The 16,060-nt window shown below is 39.3% G+C and overlaps 1 protein-coding gene across 1 annotated transcript in view; it reads right to left on the bottom strand.

Annotated features, from left to right (window-relative positions):
* The window catches only part of LOC136877009 (homeobox protein EMX1), a 186,371-nt gene that overhangs the window by 58,450 nt on the left and 111,861 nt on the right, over window positions 1–16,060 (bottom strand). The window contains exon 2 of the mRNA XM_067150799.2: window positions 11,587–11,759. Within this exon, the coding sequence (XP_067006900.1) occupies window positions 11,587–11,759 (173 nt within the window). The remainder of the gene's footprint in view (window positions 1–11,586; window positions 11,760–16,060) is intronic.

Here is a 16,060-nt window from a genome sequence, read left to right as displayed (position 1 = left end):
ATATTCATGAAGTCCTATTTTGAATCATATTTTCATGATTTTAGGTCATAAATGTATACATTTTTAGGTCATAGAAATCCACCCCATACGTTCGTATGTTTGAACTGGAAATAGGAGAATTGGAAAGACTTCCCTTTAAATCTAGGCCCCTTAATCATCATCATCACCATAATCAGAAAACCAGATATATTTCTGGATACAGTGTGTACAGTGCAGTATGACATCTGTATAGCCTAGGAAAAATGTGTTACTTTCGTTGACCGGTCCGTCTCATCCTTGACTTTGAGAATATGAAAGTGACTGAGGTGTGAGTGATGTTGATAACTCTACACCTTACGCAGCCAGCCCTGTTATGAATGGTGTGAAAGTGTCACTCATAAGGTCGGCTCATGTGTGTATTTCAATGGACTTGGAAGACTGATATGTAGTGGCAGCTTCTGGTTCAACGAGGCAAGCACTGCATCATTGTCCATTTTTTTGTAGGCTACTCTTCAGTGACAGCTGTTCGGGGTTCAACGAGCCTTCAAGCTGAGAACTCAATATAGCCTATGTCGTACATTATCACCACCAAGTACACGGTTCTGGTGACAAGGGATATCGCACTTTCCTCATATGCATTATCAACATTAAAATCAACAACAACAACAACAAGCCGGTACTTTTTCGATCTGAACATCGTAGCACTGCTTAGAAACGTGTTATATACCATTTCGCTGACAGATCCAATTTCCTTCAAGACATCCATCATAGTTAGTTATGCAGTACCTGTCATCTGCTTTTAACTTTATTCTTGGGAGGTAGTGGATTGCCTAGCTGAGTCAGCGTACTTGGAACGAGGTAAGTTCGACAAATTTATTAACGCCATTACCACTTCTCCCGGTCTAGAAAGCCTAAAAACACAGTCGACAGGATTCGCCGTGTTCAACATACACCTTATTATCTGCAGGTCTCCGGTCTGAGCAACGGTCGCTTGGTGGACTAAGGCCCTCCGGAGCTGTAGCGCCATGAGGTTTGGCTTGGTTTATTACCACTTTTGAGTCTATCTTCGTAGTGTAACGGTTAGCGCTATTACCTGCCGTCCTCGAGGGCCTGGGTTCGCTTCAACAATCAACATTGATCGGCATTTAGGGCAGTCGCCCAGGTGGCAGATTTCCCATCTGTTCCCGGTACTGTCAGAAATTAATATCAGAAGGAGGGCTGGTATGTGGTCAAAACGGCGCATGCAGCTCACATCCACTGGGGGAAATGCGGTGTGACGTCAAATTAACAAACAAAAACAACAAAACAGTGTGACCCCACAACAGTTCGAGGATAATACTTCCGTGGGACAAATAGTCCTAAGAGAAAATGATCCCGCAGGAGAATATTCCAGAAGAGAAAATGATCTTGAAATTTCCGTGAATTTTCCTACCATGGCAGAGCCAGACAAATCAAAAGAGATGAACAACAAAGAGAACGAAAGGAAAGAAGTTGTAAGAAGAAAAGCCCCTAAGATTATAGGCTCAAGGTTCAAACATTAGGACAGCTCAGAGCAGGATCGCACAATACATAGTTATACGTGGGGAAACTATGCGAAGCAGCAAGCGTAGATGACTTTATAGCACATAAGTTATGAAAGACTGAGGAATTCAGAGGCGCATAGCACGCGACGAGTTGACAATAGGTCGCAACAGAGCTTTCCTGATAACTTATGAATCAACTTTGGGGAAAAGGAGAAAATCTATTATCCCACCTTCTGGCCAAAAGACGTCATAGTGAGACGGTATCTGTTTCGCAACCAACAATTTTACGGGTTCTTAATAATCAACAGAAACAAAAAATTAATATCCTCCAAGAGCTGACTGTTCTCTAATGGAACATGGAAGGAATGAAAGGCGTAGCACGGCTTTCTACTGGACAGCTAACATAAACTTTTCTAACTGAACCCATGGATATCCCATGCTACTACGGAGCACACACGCTAGCAACTCAAAAGCAGGTAGACATAATCTCTGGGGGGTGTATCTTCCTTTTGCAACAACACACTAGGTAAATTGATGAAAATATACAAAGAGAAAATTATGGTCATTATGTCCACAATGATGCTCAAGTGTTCATCGGTAGGTGCACTAAAGACAGTTACTCGAGCAGTCTGTCTTATTGGACACGAAGCAATGTTATATTTGCTGGAGATTTAAACGGTAGGTTAGATATTCCAGACAATAAAAGTAGAATGATTTTCAAAAGGAGGAAGAAAGGTACAAGATGGTGAACAGCAAAGCTCTCCTAACATATTTTGACCACAATGGAGCCAGTGCCATAGATTTCATGTTCATTAAGCTGGTGGTGATTTTTGTTTTAGGAGGAAGTACATCCGAAAAACCATCCTCTATTAACATTAATCAGAGATAAATAATGCAAGGGGTCCGACACTTGGAAAAATGAAGGTATCGACCAAAGAAAGACAAGGGTCACGAAACGCGTGAAAATGAAAAACTCCCTAGGTCTCGTAAACCTAATACCGTCGGGATTTTAAAAGAATAACAGTTGACCAAGGTCGGGGTGGGAGGGCGGGGGGTAAGATAGGATAGATAAAAGTGAGGAGCGTGACACAAGTGAGTGGAGGCATTAAGGGAAGAACAAGATGGAATCTGGTCTTCAGAAAACACTCCGATTAGGAAGCGTGCTCCCATCAAAACATATATATAAGGTAAAACTGACGAAAAAAAGACACAAAATCCACGAATCACCAATTACGTAGATAAAAGTCAATAAAAACAGGTTGGAAAATGTATGGGAGGAAATACACGAAGCAAAATATTACCTTAAAAATAACGTCCTGAACCCGGCCGTGAAAACGACAGAAGTGACCATCAGGTCTGTCGGTGCTTCTTATACGAAAATATCAGGAAAGCCTTGGTTTGATAGGACATGCTATGAACTACGACGAATAACACTGCTTACTCTTCATAAAGCCAGACATAACAGAGAATCAGACGACATCAAAGAATACTCAACAAGACGAAATGAATACAAACTCACTATAGAAAGCAGGAAGCAAAAAGACTAGCAGTAAGAGGAGAATACCGACCCGTTTATAGTCCTAAAGCGGAACAGAAACCATCTAATTTCAACAATACAATATGGATACTGGGATAATCATTTGACAAGCACCCTCAATTACAGGTCCGTTACCCCATCAACCAGTGGAACTTTACTTAGGGGGAAGTAAGCCAAACCTGCAACCAAACCCAATGACAACTTATGAAGCAAGCGATACCGAAAGGTAAACTAGGAAAGCTTCTGACCCTGGTGGGTTCTACAATGAACATATCGAGGCAACGGAAGATGTGCTACTAGACTTATGGACTGAAATATTGAATAACTGTCTGGACAGTGCGCAAATACCCGAATCATGTAGAGAGTCTACGAGGAAAGCTTTTTCTTTTTTACAAAGGAAAATCAGTCATTAAGGACCCAAACTCGTTTAGAGGCAACACCCTAGAGAATAATGCCATCAGTTTATTCTCTCAAAAATAGATTTTGCACATTCTCTTTGCCTGGTGATTTCCATTAAATCGTTAAAAACGTACGCAACAGCCTTTGCAGACAACATCCATATCTAAACAATAAATTATTGATTACCAAGGCAACGAATAATAATTTATTAACGTAGCTACTAGTAACTTATTTATTGACATAGCGACACATTTATTATACAGCACCCCTCTCGCTCAGTTGGTAGCGAGCAATCGCAAGGACCTCAGTGCGTCCCTAGTGGTACCTCAGCTGGTGCGATTTTCATAAAGATTTACCATTTTATTTCATACAATGACGAACTGCCTTCTTTTCGTACTCAAAAGAATACACAGAATGACACTTTATCATGCTGTAATAACTTTTGGCACTGTTTAATTAGAAATCGTCTCTGATTGGTTAAACTCCGTTTCACAATAATGAAAGCACGGATAGTAAAAGAGATTGTGAATCTACGAACACTAAACTTGTTGTTGTTGTTTGAGTCATCAGTCCATAGACAGGTTCGCTCTCCATGCCACCCTATCTTGTGCTAACCTTTTTATTTCCTCATAACTACTACATCCTACATCTCCTCTAATCTACTTGTCATCTTCGTATCTTTGTCTACCCCTACCGTTCTTACCACCTATACTTCCATCAAAACCCAACTGTACAAGTCCTGGGTGTCGTAAGATGTGCCCTACCATTCTATCTCTCTTTCTGGTCAAATTTAGCCAAAACGATCTCCTCTCACCAATTCGATTCAGTATCTCTTCGTTCGTGCTTCTATCTACCCATCTCACCTTCAGCATTCCTCTGTAACACCACATTTCAAAAGCTTCTATTCTCTTTCTTTCTGGGCTAGTTACCGTCCATGTTTCAGTTCCATACAATGCCACGCTCCAGACGAAAGTCTTCAAGAACATCTTTCTAATTCCTATATCAATGTTCGAGGTGAACAAATTTCTTTTCTTAAGAAAGCTCTTCCTTGCTAGTGATAGTCAGTATTTTTTGTCCTCCTTACATCTACCATCATTAGTAATTTTACTTCCCAAGTAACAATATTCACCTACTTCCTTTAAGACTTCATTTCCTAGTCTAATGTTTACTGCATCACCTGACTGTGTTCGACCGCATTCCATTACATTTGTTTTGGAGTTATTTATTTTCAACTTTTCATCTCTGTCCATACAATTCAGCAATTTCTCCAGATCTTTTGCAGAGTCATATAAAATAACGATATAATCGGCAAATCTCAGGGTTTTGATTTCATCTCCTTGGACTTTGATTCCCTTTACAAATTCCTCTTTGATTTCCTTTACCGCCTGTTCTATGTAAACTTTGAAAAGGAGAGGGAACAAACTGCAGCCTTGTCACACTCCTTTCTGGATTGCTCCCTTTTACAAAGCCCTCGATTCATATCACTGCAGACTGGCTTTTTTATATATTTAGATAATTCTCCTTTCTCTGTATCTGATCCCGATCATCTTCAGAATCTCAAACAGCTTGGTCCAATCAACATTATCAGATGTGTTTTCTAGATCTACAAAAGCCATGTACGTTGGCTTGTCTTCCTTAATTCGATCCTCTAAGATCAGACGTAAAGTCAGGACTGCTTCACGTGTTCCCACATTTCTTCTGAAGCCAACTTTTCCCAACTCAGTTTCAACTATTGTCCTTCCATTCTTCTATAAAAACTAATATTGCGGTAGTTTTCACACTTGTCAGCACCGGCTTTCTTGGGAATAGATACAACAACATTCTACCGAAAATCGAATGGCACTTCTCTTACACACTAAACGGAATAACCTCTCCCTGCTGGTTTCTCCTAACGCAGTCAGTAATTCTCAGGGTATGTCATCAATTCCCGGAGCCTTGTTCCTACATAGGTCCCTCAAAGCTCTGTCGAATTCTGACCTCAAAATTGGGTCTCCCATGTCATCAGCAACAACAGCATCTTCTTGTTCCAGAACCCTATCATACCGGGCGAGTAGGCCGTGCGGTTAGGGGCGGGCAGCTGTGAGCTTGCATCCGGGGGATAGTGGGTTCGAATCCCACTGTCGGCAGCCCTGCAGATGGTTTTCCGTGGTTTCCCATTTTCCCACCAGGTAAATCCTGGGGCTGTACCTTAATTAAGGCCACGGCCGCTTCCTTCCAACTCCTAGCCCTTTCCTATCACATCGTCGTCGTAAGACCTATCTGTGTCGGTGCGATGCAAAGCCACTAGCAAAAAAAAAAACTATCATCTACTTCTTTACCTTGATAAAACTGCTGGATATGTTCCTGCCATCTTTCTGACTTGTCTTCTTTCCCCATAAATGGTTTTCCATCTGAGCTTTTAATATTCATACTCCTAGATTTCCTTTCTCCAAAGGTTTCCTTGATTTTCCTGTATACAGCACCTACCTTTCCTAGGACCATACAACCTTCAACAACCTTGCACTTCTCTTTCATCCATTCTTCCTTAGCTGTCCTGCACGTTCTATCTATTTCATTCTTTATTCGCCTGTATTCTTTTATGCCCTCCTCATTTTTTGCATTCTTGTACTTTCGTCGTTCGTCAATCAGGTCTAGTATCTCTTGAGTTATCCATTGTTTCTTAGTTGATCTTTCCTTTCTTCCTATCTTTTCTTCAGCAGCCTTACTGATCTCATTCTTCATGACTGTCCATTCTTCCTCTACTGCGTTTCCTCCAGCATTTGTATTTAGTCCTAGTGTTGCATGTTCCTTGAAACAATCCCTCACACTCTTTTCTTTCAACTTGTCTAGATTCCATCTCGGGTGCATTCCATTCTTTCTTCAATTTCTTCAATTTCAGATGGCATTTCATGGCCAACAGGTTGTGGTCAGACTCAAGAGTCCACATCTGCTCCTGGGAAAGTCTTGCAATCCAACCCTGGTTTCTGAATCTCTGCCTAATCATAATGAAGTATATTTGATACCTTCCAGTGTCTCCAGGTCTCGTCCATGTATACAGCCATCGTTTATAATGTTTGAACCAGGTGTTAGCAAGGACTAAATTATGATCGGTGCAGAATTCAACCAGCCGGCTTCCTCTTTCATTCCTTTGTCCCAGTCCGAATTCTCCTACTATGTCACCTTCTCTTCCTTGGCCTACCACTGAATTCCAGTCTCCCATCACACTTAGATTCTCGTCACCTTTTACATGTTGTATTAAATCTTCTATCTCTTCATATATTCTTTCTATTTCTTCATTATTCGCTGAACTAGCAGGCATATAGACCTGCACTAATGTGGTGGGCATTAGCTTGGTGTCTATCTTGACAACAATAATCCTTTCACTATGCTGGTCGTAATAGCTTACCCGCTGCCCTATTTTGTTTTAAATTCATTATTAAACCAACTCCTGCATTTCCCCTGTTTGATTTTGTGTTAATGATTCTGTAGTCGCCTGACCAAAATTTCTGCTCTTCCTGCCAACGTACTTCACTTATACCAATTACGTCTAACTTTAGTCTATCCATCTCCCTTTTCAGATTCTCTAACCTATCACAACGATTCAAACTTCTAACATTCCACGCTCCGACTTGCAGAATGTCAGTATCCATCTTCCGGATGATTGCCCTCTCTCGTGTAGTCCCCTCCCGGAGATCCGAATGGAGGACTATATTACCTCCGGAATATTTTACCCGGAAGGAAGCCATCATCAGTGCATCATTCGTACAAAGAGAGATGCATGGAATCGGAAGTTAGTTACGGCTGTAGTTTCCCGTTGCTTTCAGCCGTGTAGCAGTATCAACAAAGCTAAGCCATGTTAAGTAATATTACAAGACCATATCAGTCAATCATCTAGACTGCCGCCCTTGCAAATATCTGAAAGGCTGCTACCCCCCTTTCGATGAACCATTCGTTAGTCTGGTCTCTCGACAGATAACCACCCGATATGGTTGCACCTGCGGCTCGGCTATCTGCTTCACTGGGAAACACAAGCTCCCCCACCGCGACAAGGTCTCACGGTTCACAGGGGAGGACACTAAACTTAACCTTGTTGAATTGTTCCTCCTCCTGAGCTACACCAAAAACGGCGTCTCTGCATTTCCAACCCAAGTACTGTAATTGCCGCCATCACCATAAAATATCGCATACATCACAGTATATCATAAAGTTCGAATTGCCTTCAGTAATCCAGGACCGGAGGACTATCTTTAAGACTCTGGTAGCTTACTGGGCTCTTCACTGCTTCAAATAACATTATTTTTTATATATTTTATATATTTTTAATTTTTTATATAAAGCCCAAAGGCAGGCATTTATACAAGTGGAAGCACATGCTTCCCCTAGTTCACCGTCACTGCATTGTCCTACATATGAAGCTTGCAGTGGTGTCACAACGGCGCACTCGCCGCCAGCGTCTTGGAAAGGTGTAGTAAAGCAACTGATTAGCCCACTAGCACACTGGGGCGAAACGCTGGTAATTTCACGATTGAAAAAGCCTAAAGAGCTTAAATGCTTTTATTATTTTTGATGTTTTATTACCACATAACTCCGTCTACATGTCGCATATAGATTTCATAGCAACACACACACAAAACAAAAAACGTCACTGCATTAGTCAAACATGGATGATTTGCGTGGCGACATACTAAAATTATTTATAATTAAGTATTTGTATGTATGCCGAACCCTTGTCCCGTTTCTTTACGGGCTCGGGTATGAAGTGAGTTGAATCTTCGTAGCGAGTTTTTTCGACCGGATGCCCTTCCCGACTTCAACCTCATCAGAGGAGTTAATGAGATGAAATGTCTGGCTCCATGGCTAAATGGTTAGCGTGCTAGCCTTTGGTCACAGGGGTCCCGAGTTCGATTCCCGACAGGATCGGGAATTTTAACCATGATTGGTTAATTGCGCTGGCGGGGCTGGTCGTATGAGTCGTCTTCATCATTTCATCCTCATCACGGACGTCAAATCAAAATACTTGCATCTGGCGAGTCGAACTTGTCCTCGGACACTCCCGGCACTAAAAGCTATACGCCGTTTAATTTCATGAGATGAAATGAGTGAATGGCGTGACATATGATAGTAGAAAGGGAGAGGGTGAAATCCAGTGCCAGCACATAGCCTACTCCTACCGAATAGCACCAAGGGGTCTGCTCAAGGCTTAACGTGTCTTATGATTAGAAACTGTATACCACCACCTCTCCCACCCTGCCGGTCAACATTCTGATGGCAAACTTTCTTCGACCAATGGGCTACCCAAGTTGTCAGACCATATAGACTTGACACCTTAACCATCATGACTACCAGACTATCCTTATTGTAACTGACGGCATCTCACTCTCACAAGAAACCTATTAGTCTAACGGAGTAATACAGGGAGACCCAATTAGTCTATTAATCTTCAATATTGCAACAGCAGATGCAGTGCAACCAAAGTAGCGGAACACAGCGACGCAGTATCAAAACATATGTACGCGGATTACATGGTACTTGGTTTGACCAGGCTGAAAGACCTACAGGAAGTCGTAAACAAGTTGGAGGCGTGGACAGAAGAGAACGAACAGTAAATTAAGAAATCTAAAACGGTAATGATGATTTTCAGGAAAGATGGAAAAGCTGCAACGAACGGTAGAATTCAATATAAGGACAAAGATTTAGGAATAGCTAACTCCTTCAAATAACTTAGGATCACTATGCAAACAACAATAAAGTCCTTCAGAAAAAACATAAGGGAGAGAGGAGCAACATCTAACAAAGCGATTTATAAAGCTGAAGTCCTCCATAAACTCTATAAGAGCAGCACTGGACGCATTCCGCCTATGATATCGAAATTATTCGAAAAAAAATATTTAGCCGATCTAAGAACTCTAGAGAAAATATAGGCTAGATTCTTAAAGCGAATATTATGCGTACCTTTCAATGTGCTCTGTAAAGAACCAATCTCCATTGAGGAGTTCAGACTCCGTCCACCGCTATCATTCACTAGGCATAATGCTCAACTATCTGAAATGAAACGAGATCATATGGCTTGAATTCTATGCGGCAGACGCTATGACAGAGTGAAAACGGACTGAAGAGCCTAAACTATGAACTGTGCAGTCACAAGGATGGCAATCCATGGATTCCATCATAACTTTTGTACGATACAGCGATTTCACGAAGCGAATGACAACCATGTGTGCTCTCTGTGTGAGGAAAACGATATCAAATCGTAAAGTGGGAAAAAAGTATAACGAAGACAATTAATGTATACATAAGAGTCCTGCAACTTTAATATGCACACTTGTGGTCATTTCCTTTATTAATTAAAATTGTGGTTTTAGAATTTATGAAGAAAGATTCATTTTTTACAGTAGTAGTATTGTCATAATGAATATAGCTGACTAGTGTGTGATATAAGTGTTTGGTTACGGTGAGTATCCTATTCACAATGACTTTGAGTACGTGTTCTAGGATCTCTAGTAAAACATATTACGTACCTATATCTCACAATCTACTGAACAGGTAATATTGCAATTTTCATCAACACCTTAGAACAATCAAACAAAGGTGCTAAACTAAAATCGAGCAAAATATTTCATATTGCTTGAATTAGACCCATTTATATAACACTAGCGACCCTCCCTGGGCTATGTACGGGAGCAATACTGAATGTATGACCTGACAAGATTTCCCTGTAGATACAAGTTTTTTCACCTCCTGATGAACAGTACATACGTAGCCGAGTGCGGCGTTTTTCCTAGCCCTTCCGGCCGCCTGCTTGTTACCTCGCTTCTTCCTCCCCATGCGATATTTAAACCATTCCTCTTCTTTCACGAAGACGATAATTACTCCTAAATTATTCATGTGAACTGCATATGTAAAGGGAGTTTTACCGAATCCTAAAAATATTATTGAGATGAACAAACAATTTCTTTCATAAGGATTACGTGATTAACGTTCAAATATGGTTTCTAGTTTTAACGTTGATTTTTACTACAAAGTATGACGTTATAAATACTTTTTAATAATAATAATGTTATTGTTTTTACGTTCCACTACTACTTTATTAACAGTTTTCGGAGACGCCGAGCTGCCGGAATTTTGTCCCGCTGGAGTTCTTTTACGTGCCAGTAAATCGACAGACAAGAGGCTGACGTATTTGAGCAACTTCAAATACTGTGGGACTGAGCCAGGATAATTTTTTATTGAGGACTACCTTTTGGATATAGGCCTAGGTACTCTACATGCCGTCTTTTTCATAATGGACAATTCTTCCATAGATACGTGGGTTCTATCGTAGATGGGTTAGGCAGCATAAGCGAAGAAAGGTCCCGAATGGTCGTGTTAGCTTTGACTTCCTTCCCTGAAATCGCAGCTACTCGGTCCTCTTTTGTCATAGAGACATGTTTCATTAACCGAAACCTCTCTCAATAAATGCTCTATACAAGAGCGGGAACTGCATCAAAATCTATTCGGTGGTCCTTGAGAGTATTACGTACAGAGAGGTACTTTACAGGGACGTTATAATATGTATACACACGTCATTATGAGAAAACTACGTAGCGTATGCAAAAGGATAATATATTATTAATTATTATAAATTAATATTAATATTTTACGTTCCGCTGACTACTTTTGAGGTTTTCAGAGACGCCGAGGTGCGGGAATGTTATCCTACAGGAGTTCTTTAATGTGCCAGTAAGTCTACCGACACGAGGCTGACGTATTTGAGTACCTTCAAATACTATCAGACTGAGTCAGGATCGAACCTCCCAAGTTGAGCTCAGAAAACTAGCGTTCTACCGGCCGAGCTACTCAGTCCGACCTATGTAAAAGGAAATAATCAATTTTATTAAACCAAAAAGGTCACTTAATTCTGGCTAAGTGAACTTAACAATAAATGCTAAATGCTGATATGAATATTTCAAAGTTATTTCTTCAGAGATTTCACAGATGCGGAGACTTAAATTTGGAAGTATTAACATTGAGAAGAAAGGATATTCCAAGTTCCTTTAATCGCAGTTGACTCTTTACTGATTCCCCTAAGAAAACCAAGTTAATCGAACATCCCCGACAATCACGATATCTGAAACTTCCAGTCTCTTTTCAGAGTATAATACATAAATAATTGCAGAAGCTAGTAGTTACCTGAGTTTCCGTTAAACTGAGAGATTGGGCTAACTGTTTTCGTTCCGCTCCCACGACGTAATGGTTCTTTTCGAACGCGTGCTCGAGTTTCAATAACTGACTTGGACTGAACGCTGTCCGGATTCTCTTGGGTTTTCTGAACGGTTGCAACAGGAACCCTGGGATGTCAGGCCCTGAAACACAAACACAAAAAGGAGAGACCTAAGATTAAGGAGCTTAAACATGATAAAAAGCAGCGTATAATTAAAAGTCAAAATATCAGTAATATGTGAGATAAACGTGACGTATCCAGTGATCGAAGTCAATATTTATTTTTCTGAAGTTGTAAATAGTACAAAAAAAAAAAAAACATCAAATGGGAATGTCACTAACACCAGAACATTCTCTGAAGTAATATTTTTAGTAGCCTATAAACATTTTTCAACATTTTGGCGTAACAGGCTGTAGTGAACAATTTTCATAGCTTATAGTTGAAAGCGATTATTGTAAGTATAATTGAAGCTCTTGACAGGGTAACCTATCTCAAGGAAAGAAACACATTGTCCTCACAGTAAAGAATTAGTTAAATGCAGTATTTTCACAATTCGGAATTTTTCAACGAGATTCTATCTGCTGAGACACTGTTAGTATTTCCACTTCAGTTCAAAGATTATTATTATTATTATTATTATTATTATTATTATTATTATTATTATTATTATTATTATTATTATTATTATTATTATTATTATTATTAACTGAAATATAACCATAGGCCTACTGTGGCTTTACCCCAATGTGAGCAGAAGGTCTGAGCGGCTTATCAGGTACCTACTCTGAATATCTTGTACTCTGACGGTAAAGGCTGTAAATTATTGTGCAGTGGATCCGTTTGGTGGTAGCATCAAGGGACTTCAGTACTTAACCTATTTGCTATGTTTGGAAGACAGGCTTCTTTAACATGAGTACTTCTTCAAAAGGCTAGGAAAACAACAGATAGGGAATCTGCCACCTGGGCGCCTGCCCTAAATGCAGATCAGTAGTGATTGATTGATTGATTGATTGATTGATTGATTGATTGATTGATTGATTGATTGATTGATTGATTGATTGATTGATTGATTGATTGATTGATTGATTGATTGATTGATTGATTGATTGATTGATTGATTGATTGATTGATTGATTTAATATTTATTAATACTTTCAAGTGGGATTATTTGCAGTGTTATTGTCAATTAAATCACCGTCTCCATCGGAATTAGCCGTACCATGCAGCAGAATTCGTCGCTGTTCGGGCAAAAGGTTATAATTATCTCACAATGCTCTTCCCATCCATTATTTTCCTTAAGATTGGTCACGCCTCCCAGCCAGATGTGGATTTTTAGCCCGGCAGAACAATATTCGTTGTGTTTATTTTCTTTTACTTAGAATAGGTATAAAGGAAAATGAACCTTACCGTACCGCACTCTAGGAATGTATGTTTGCATGACTTATTTACGCACTCCTACAGTATAATGAACTTAAGGTTCATTTTCCTTTAGACGTGTGCATACGAAAATGAACACAGCGAAAATTGTTCTGATGGACTGAATATCCATATGTAGCTGGGAGGCGTAACAAGTCTTAAGGAAAATAATGGATAGGAAGAGCATTGGGAGATATGACCTTCTGCCCGAACAACGGCGAAATATCCACCTGTTACGAATGTAGCCGAAGTACTACAGTTACAACTAAGTGAATTATTTGAAATAGTAATTTATAATATTGTTTTGAAGTGCTAAATAAGTAGGTATAGCGTAAGTGACAGTTGTTCCAGTGTATAAATATTGTTTCGATACATTTACAATCTCAAATTGCGTCATATTCCAAATTTGTCTTAATACTGCAGATTTAAGCGAATCTCCCCTACATAGTCAAGTGAATATTTTCAATTTGTCATTTGTTCCCCCTTACGTTCTTAATATCGGGATTTCTACAACTTGAACTTTCTCTCTTTAATTATAGCCTACTAGCCCTACTGTAGAATATTTATCGTCTATTTACAGAAATGATGCAAGTTCCTTCGTAACTCTCAGTAGTTATTTAGCAGTGCTACATGTTTGCAGTGTAAGGCTATTATCTAATTATTGCTGTTTTAATTACTCGCAGAGCAATTATGTTAAATGACCCGTTGATTGGATCAATTGTCTTGAGATACTCATTAAGCGACTCAATTGTTTCATCCTCTGTACATCCGCCATAGTAATTATCTTTCGCCAAGGGACTTTCGTTATCTACAAACTACAAAATATACGGATCGTTAACAGCAGTTGATGCTTTATGTTACGCAAGGGGATATCTGTACGCAATTACGAGCATAGCAAAAATAGACTGTATCATTGTTTATCCCTCTCTGATGCAAACGTACATTATTACAGGAAGTCATCCTCGTTAAAATTGTCGTAATTTTGCTCAGTCCCCGAACAAAATGAACAATGAAACTACAACTTGGTATATATTATGAATAATTGTATTAGGTCTTGTTCAATTAAAAGTTAATTTTGGTTCAAAACAATGGTTCTTACGGTTACTGAAAATATAACAAACTAGCTGGTGTACCCGTGCTTCGCTACGGAATTCAACATTGTATACAGAATTCTAGATTAAGTCGTGTACACGTTGCGAATAAGATTTTATTAAATTCCGTAACAACACAGGTATTTAAAAATTAAATTTTAGGCATCTTCCCCTAAACTACCATTTCATACAGCGTGAATAAAATCATTTACAACCTAGACCGTAGTATTTTATTCCCCGATTTTATATACCGATTTTCATTAAATAATTTTCACCCATTTTCTCGTGACTCGGCACTGATAACGGACTTAGCAACAAAAATCGAAATTCTTGAGTATCTCTGTTAGGCTATAATAACCGGTACGGTAAAAATATAAGACATAATGATCAGAAATGTAATTCTATGTATCTTTAGTTATGTAGTATTAATCGATAGGACAGCTAATAATATAAATATCTGATAATAAAATTTTAGACCTTCCCCTAAACTACCATTTCACTCATCGCGAGTAAAATTATTTATAGCCTAGATTATAGTGTCTCATTTACCGACTTTTCATACCGATTTTAATCAAATTATCTTCAGTCATTTTCTCGTGATGCGCGTACAGACAGACAGACAGAAATGACGGAAAATTAAAAAGTGCATTTCCTTGTTACTGTGGACATGACCGATATATAAATACCATTCTTTTAAAATTCTGAGCAATGTACAGACAAAACTCTCATTTTATATATACTGTATAAATCTCCGCACTATGTAGTAGTCCAGCACCCAGCACGCACTGCAAAATAGGCTAACCTGATTTAAAGATAATAATAATAATAATAATAATAATAATAATAATAATAATAATAATAATAATAATAATGGAGAGTGCAATTCTTTTGACATATTTACAGAATGGATGATTCCAGATTAACAAAATGGATTTTCAAGTACCTTTGGGACAAAAAGGCTACTACTAGTTGGATTCAAGAAGTAAAGGACGATTTAGAAAGAGGGCAGTATGTATAGCTGAACAAGAAAACTAGTGTGAAGTGGTTCGTGGACAGAAAGAAACAGCATAGTGAAGTGATGAAAGAATATTGGAAGGAACAGAAGAGAAAACAACAAAGTATGAAGAATTGAACTGAAATTGGCACGTGGTCCTAAGCAGGCCTCATATGAAAGAAGAAGTAGAAGAAGAATACACTTTATTCTGCTTATCCCAGATATTTCTGGGATCTCTGTAACCATCCTGGCTCATTTCAGGGTTCGTCTGTGGTTTTAAGGCTGGATGATCCCCCAGGCGTTATAAGATATTTCAGATGAAAATTCCTTCCCAGGATCGATCATCGATACTTGGCCTTCCGGGAGGAAAGCCTGAAGTTAATCCATTGTGATGAACATGCCAATATCAAAAATACAAATATGTAACCATTCTTGAAGGTCATCTGGTCGTAAGACTGAGCTGAAATCCACACCAGGTGTTTGCGAGTTGCGTCCCTGGAGGATTAAGTGGTATCGGAATTGATTCTCTCACTGTCTTTCAACGTTGGTCCGAATTGATTCCCGCCTTTGCGATCTCTACCTGGATGTCATATAAGTTAATCATCAGAAGCACCAATATCGTTTAAATGTCATAAATCAGTATAGAAAACATGACGGGGAAACAAGAACAACCAAACAAACAAAGAAACCTCTGCTCACCACGCAGGCCTGCAATTTACGAAGTGCACATGGTCGGCTCGACGAATTCTCTCGGCCGTTATTCTTCTAGACCGGGGTTGCTATCTCATTGTCAGACAGCAATCACGTAGGCTGAGTGAACCTCGACCAAGCCCTCAGATCCAGGTAATAAAACCTGACCTATCTGCAGTAATGACATAGCTTAGCCTATAACCATCAGAATGACCATGATTATTTAATTTTATAAATCAGTAAAGTATAGAA

The sequence above is a fragment of the Anabrus simplex genome, chromosome 7, assembly GCF_040414725.1.
Source record: "Anabrus simplex isolate iqAnaSimp1 chromosome 7, ASM4041472v1, whole genome shotgun sequence".
NCBI lineage: Eukaryota > Metazoa > Arthropoda > Insecta > Orthoptera > Tettigoniidae > Anabrus > Anabrus simplex.
This window is presented reverse-complemented; position numbering and strand designations above follow the sequence as displayed.